At 42.0% G+C, this 6000-nt stretch overlaps 1 protein-coding gene across 3 annotated transcripts in view; it reads right to left on the reverse strand.

Annotated features, from left to right (window-relative positions):
- Positions 1-5747, reverse strand: part of asic4a (acid-sensing (proton-gated) ion channel family member 4a) — a 110143-nt gene extending 104396 nt beyond the window's left edge. For all 3 annotated transcript variants that reach the window (XM_051119849.1, XM_051119848.1, XM_051119847.1), the window contains exon 1: positions 4597-5747. In XM_051119849.1, coding sequence (XP_050975806.1) covers positions 4597-5172 — 576 coding nt within the window. In that variant the 5' untranslated portion in view covers positions 5173-5747. The remainder of the gene's footprint in view (positions 1-4596) is intronic.
- Between the last annotated feature and the right edge of the window lie 253 nt (positions 5748-6000).

The following is a 6000-nucleotide window of genomic DNA, read 5'->3' on the forward strand; positions in this document are numbered from 1 at the left end:
GCGTTTGAGATTAAAAAGTATTTAAATTGTATTTTTTTTTTAATGAAAATAACAAATCGTTTTGCTAGATAAGGCCCTTCTTCCTCGGCTGGGATCGTTTGAAGCCGCATTTGAAGCTGCATTTTGGAAGTTCAAACTTGGGGCACCATATCAGTCCATTATATGGAGAAAAATCCTGAAATGTTTTCCTCAAAAAACAATTTCTTTACGACTGAAGAAAGAAAGACATGAACATCTTGGATGACAAGGGGGTGAGTACATTATCTGTAAATTGTTGTTCTGGAAGTGGACTTCTCCTTTAAGAGAAAAGCTTTATTTTGAGGATTTCAACTCTGGCATCTGGCAACCCCCAAGCATTAAAGCTGGTGGAGGCTTGTTACCAATGCAAGCTAATAGAAATATTAATAGGAAAAAATAAATAAATAAATAAATAGCAGTGGGCCAATATCACAGACAACTATGCTTAATTAATCGATAGAAGCCACGCTGAAAATACAAGTAATCGTCCAGTCCTACCTTGAAATGTGATTAGTACCCCTTTTAACCTCTGACAATGTCAGTAATTCAAAGACCTACTTATTAAAAAAAAAAAAAAAATGCAAATTCCTGTATGTCATGCATGTCTAGTGAAATAAGCTTTCTAGGAAGAGGAAATTCTTGTATTCACAAGTGAGACAAAATGGTACATTAAATTGACTGCGGTTACATAAGTCATTTACATCTATGAGGCAAAATGGAAATGCTATTTTTATTAACATCAGCATAAATCAAAGACCATAAATTAAACATTTGTGCTTAGCAACAAAGAAATATGAAATGAATATGCACAAGCAATTTGAAAATGTCCTCCTCAATTTTTTTGCCCTTTTTTGTGTGACGATGTGTGATGCAGCCATTTGAAAGTACCTCTGTTCTTTTGATATAATGATTATCGTTTCAGTGTTTCTGAACGGGAAGAGCTCTAGGACACTGGGCGTGGGAATGACAAATGAACAGCTCATATTATGAGTGCAATTGCTGAAACCAAGTAGTGGGGCTAAATGCCAGGGATGTGATTGATCGAAAATATACCGCTTTCCCTGCTGATGCAGTCATTAAATAAACGCAGCATCTGGAATAGGCTAGACACGAACACGCCGTGTGCTCTTTTCCTCAGGCTAGCGATCCACACGCACCCAGAGGCCAGCAAGCACAGCTAAGGTCAGCTCTTACACTTTATGCTAAAAATATCAGTCGGTCTGCTGTTACTATGAAGCTTCCGGGACAGTCGCAGTGATCCCGTTTACTCTTACATCTGCAATCTAGTCACACTGGAAAGGCTAAAGAGACGCTTCTCAAAAAAAAAATCGCTCCTTGTTTTTCTGCCCGGCTTGTGCAGCCCGTGGGATGGAGGAAGTGTCTCGTCATGCGTGGAGACAGCAAGATGCCTGTAACTAATCTAACTGACAGCCTCTCAGACACAGATCACAGGGCTGATGGGAGAGAACGGTACAGCAGAGAACTTTCCAAGCAGATTAATTCATAAAGGAGTCCTTCTGTGGCTCGCGAGACGCCCGTGCTGACATGGGATAGCCCTTCCTTATCAAAGGTTCACTTAAAAAACTATCCTTATTTACTCTCCCTCATGTTGTTCCAAACCTGTATGACTTTCTTTCCGCATTAATACGCAAATGGAGAAATTCTGAAGAATGTACTGCTGTTTTTTATGAAGTTACGATGAATGGGGATTGAGGCACTGATGGAAATGATGTAAAAGCACCATAAAAGTGTCATATAAATAGTGCATTATGTATCCGTTGCTTGATGAATTTTCTTGGACAAAAATCAGGTCCACATGAATTTCACCATGCAGATTGCGCAACATGTTCAAGTTGGATATCGCTATACTGCTGACAACAGAAAATGGTCCTTTTTGGCCGTTAAATTTCACTCATGTGATCACAGCTTTGTGATACAGTGTTATAGCTTTCTATTAGGAATTTAAAGGAATTGTTCACCACAAAATGAAACTGTTAATTCACTCACCCTCAGGCTTTATCCAAGATGTAGGTGACTTTTTTCCTCAGTAGAACAGCAAAGAAGTTTTTTTTTAGCTGAAACTGTGATCTGAAGCTTTGCCTGAAAGGTCCACTGAAGTGCTTTGAAACACACAGTGTTATTCTATGTGTTGACATAATTTCAAGTGAAACAGGAAGACAGGGCAGAACATATCAAGCAGGCCTGCCCCTTTTTTTAAATACCCAATAGCGTTTTGTTTATATCATAGCTTGGGCCAGAGCCGTTGAGCTCCGTAAAGCCACATTTGACAGCGTCTGATAACCACAATCTCATCCATATCTCTATAAAATATAGCATTGTGTGTGGAATTCAAATGGGTCCGATGCGTTTTGTGGTCTGTACCCACTTCACACTGTCGGAATAGTTCCTTATCCCCTATATAGTTCACTACGTTCCATTAACTGTATAGAAAATACTAATTCTGTGAACAAGTGATCGATTTCAGCCTCAGCGTCTATTTATAGTGTAGGGGGCAAGACGCTTCAGATTCTAGAGAGCATCTGAGCACACTAGTTTATAGATAACCTTAAGGACTGCAGGTAATAATTTTGTAAGTAATGTTCAGTTTCTTGCACATACCAATCGTTTCACTTCATAAGGCTTCAATATATCATCAGGAGCCATGGGTATTAATTATGTTTTGCCTGTATAGGTTTTTTTTTGTTTCTGACTCTTAATGCCATTAGCCATTGATTTGCATTTTATAAATCACCAAGGACCACAGTTTCAGCTAAAAATCTTCTTTACTGTCCAACTGAAGAAAAAAGTTACCTACATCTTGGATGGCCTGTGGGTAAATTAACTGCAAATTTTCATCTCTTTAAGCTGATATTCAGTGATAAGACGTCCCGCCAAAAGCTGTTAACTATTGTTAATGAGTCACAGGAACCAAATCTTACCTGGTTTGTGAATGAATCACTCAGACCATATCAAAAAATTTGTTCATGAACTAGACATAATTACTTCTTCATTATGTCATAAGAACATGTAAAAGAGACAGTTTAAATTTAATTAAAAAACAACTTAAAGTTTGGTTTATTCATTCGTCACAAACACCTATTCTGTGGCTCCGGAGAACTCACAAGTTATATAGACTACTTTTATGGTGCTATTTTATTCTTTTTGAAGCTCGAAAGCTGCAGTCCCAATTCAGTGTTGTTACACTGAAATATATTTTTCAGAATTTCTCCAACTGAGTTCCACAGAAGAAATAAGTCACACAGGTTTGGAATGACATGGGGGTGAGTAAATTGTCTTTTAAGGTCTGATGCAGATAACTGGTGCCTCTTGAATTCATCTTTGAATTCTTCAACAAACAGCAAGCGCAAACAACTGTGAGGACAACACTTCACATTTACCTGTCACAACTTTTACCGCTTTTCTCTTCCCAGCTTAGCTTTTATCTTTTTGCAGAAGCGTGGCATTTTCCCTGCCATGGCCAACGGGGAGAGAGACTGTACAGAAGGGGTGAAAGAAAGTAGCAGTGGAAGAGAGAAACCGAGAGAGTCTAATTTCTTATGGTACTTAGAATTAAACATGTTTCTACAGAGGAACCTTGAGTTGAACAGAAGACTAAAACCCTGCAACACATCAAAGGGTCACTCCATGTTTTCATTGGGATAGATCCATCTTGGGAAGGTACGTATGTCCGACACATCCTATTAAGACTTGACAAATGTTCGTCGCCATTACCAAAGCAATATCCATTCATCCATCAGTACACATAGGTTCAATAAATATGGCATGATAGACACATATAAGACCTTCTGGAGTGGACTTGGGTGGCTTACGGAATTGTTTTATTCGTTTTAACCAATTTAGCTAATGCAAAAATCATGTATGATTTCAGACTCTAAATATTTAATTCCTACACTGACAGGATTGAAATACAACACTGAGAAAACTTCACTCCTGGCATAGGTGATAAAAAAAGTGAGTGAGAGAGTTTTTTACAAAGCAGTATTGTTGCCATGCACTCTTTTAGCGGTTGACACGAGTGGCAGTATCAAACAACAGAAAAGTACACAGAAAAATGCACCCTGCTCTTCTCCCTTGAGGAGAACAGCTGAATCCCCTGCTGTTGTCGGTACATTATAAGAAATCATGAGTATGGAGAAACAGGACCACTCCTGTGAACACAATGGGGGTACGAGCCAGGTCTATGCCCTATTTACAAAGACTATGTCCAAATGAATAGTCACTACAGGGGGAAGCCAGAATAGAAAGCATATCTATCCACCTCACCGCTGACATAAACTGTTTCTCTTGTAATGATAAATTGAATTTGTTTGCAGCACCTGCAGACTCCTCAGTTTCAACTGAGAACAGAACATTTGCTTCTAAAGTGCAAATAAACAGACTATTCCAGCAAACGCTACAGGATTTTGGACATTTATTGCCCTTTACACCATCGCCGTGTTCTTGATTCTAATAATAAATGTCCTTAAGTAGTTTTTGCCATTGACTTCTTTTCTAAAGTTAACTTTCTGAAGCAAAAGAAGTTTGCAAGCTGATATCAGAAACTTTCCTCAAGCTTACCACTGTAAAGTCTTCGGCCGAGCAGTTCTGCCCACTGAAGTTGCAGCTCTTCAGCATCTCTTCCAGCTGGTGACCCGTCCGGTTGAAGATGTCCTGCATGTCCGGTGCGGGATACTCCAAATCGGTGGGTTTGTGGCCGTCTTTGTTTTTGGGGGGCAAGCCGGTCAGGTTGGCCAGGTGGTAGATGTCGGCGTCGGTAAGAGCGGAAAAGCGGAAACGGTTGATGTTGCAGATGGTCACGGCGGGGAACACCATCTCCGGGGTGGCCTCCTCGTTCAGCGCCGTGACGTGAGGATGCTCCAGGTAGGAGATGGCACACTTTGCCGCCTGGTACAGAAAGAGAGCCAGGGACACCAGGAACGCGAGAGCCCAGAGGGTCTGTCTGACGCCCAGCCGGCCCGACACAAAGATGTGGTTAATTCCATGGAGCGAGCAGGCACTGGCGAAGCCGGCCAGGTCCTTGGCTGGAGGGCTGCAGCTCTCTTCGATCAGGCTCTCCTTGTCCCCATCCTGGTTGCCTTTCTGCTTCTCATCCTCCTCTGCAAATTTGATTTTGCAAACAAATTCGATCGGCATGTGGGCAGCCAGGTCTGCGTTTGGGATGCTTGGATAACAGCTTGGAGCCCCAGTATCCACTAAGTCCCGTTGCTCTGACGAACAAGATCTCAACTCCAGAAAGAAAAGAAGAGAAAAAAAGGCATGCAGAGCGAGAGCGAGAGCGAGAGCGGCCGCTGCTGTCGCGTGCAGTGGAGAGAACTGCTTCTGTCTCTCAGTTCCAGCTCTCCAGTGCTGATGCTCCTGCGCTCGGACTGCTCATCTGAGCACTTGTTCGGCACGCTTACGAGTCCTGCTTACCAGCTTTGATACACCTAGAAAAACAAAACACAACAACAACAAAAAACATGCAACAAACCTTCTCTTTGCTTTATAGCCACAGAAGAAAATGCAGCATTTTGACTCAAGCTAAAAAAAAGAGGCTGGGGGGCTTCTTAATAATTCATGAGGAAGCAACACTGTGATTATTTCCTCTTCACCGGCACAAGCAGCAGCAACTCAAACACCCCCCACGCTCTCCGTCCTCTCGCTTTCTCTCTCCGTCTCCTGCTCTCTCTCTCTCTCTCACACACACACATGCGTACGTATACACTCGCGTCCTCCCTCGCTCTCTCTCTGACTTAATCCACTTGTTTGAGATGCTTTCTTACCCCTTGACCACAATAAGTTTCTGTCAAAGACTGCTTCGCTGAACATCCCAGACTAGATGAGGACGTCAGGGGGGTCAGTGGATTTTAATGTCGGCCCCCCCACTCATCCACCCCCACCTTAGTCCCAGAAGATGTCCTAATTGCGACAATAATGAGCCGTGAGGACTGAGCGTAAACAGCTCACAACTCTGAACGATCA

Source organism: Labeo rohita, chromosome 9 (assembly GCF_022985175.1).
Source record: "Labeo rohita strain BAU-BD-2019 chromosome 9, IGBB_LRoh.1.0, whole genome shotgun sequence".
NCBI lineage: Eukaryota > Metazoa > Chordata > Actinopteri > Cypriniformes > Cyprinidae > Labeo > Labeo rohita.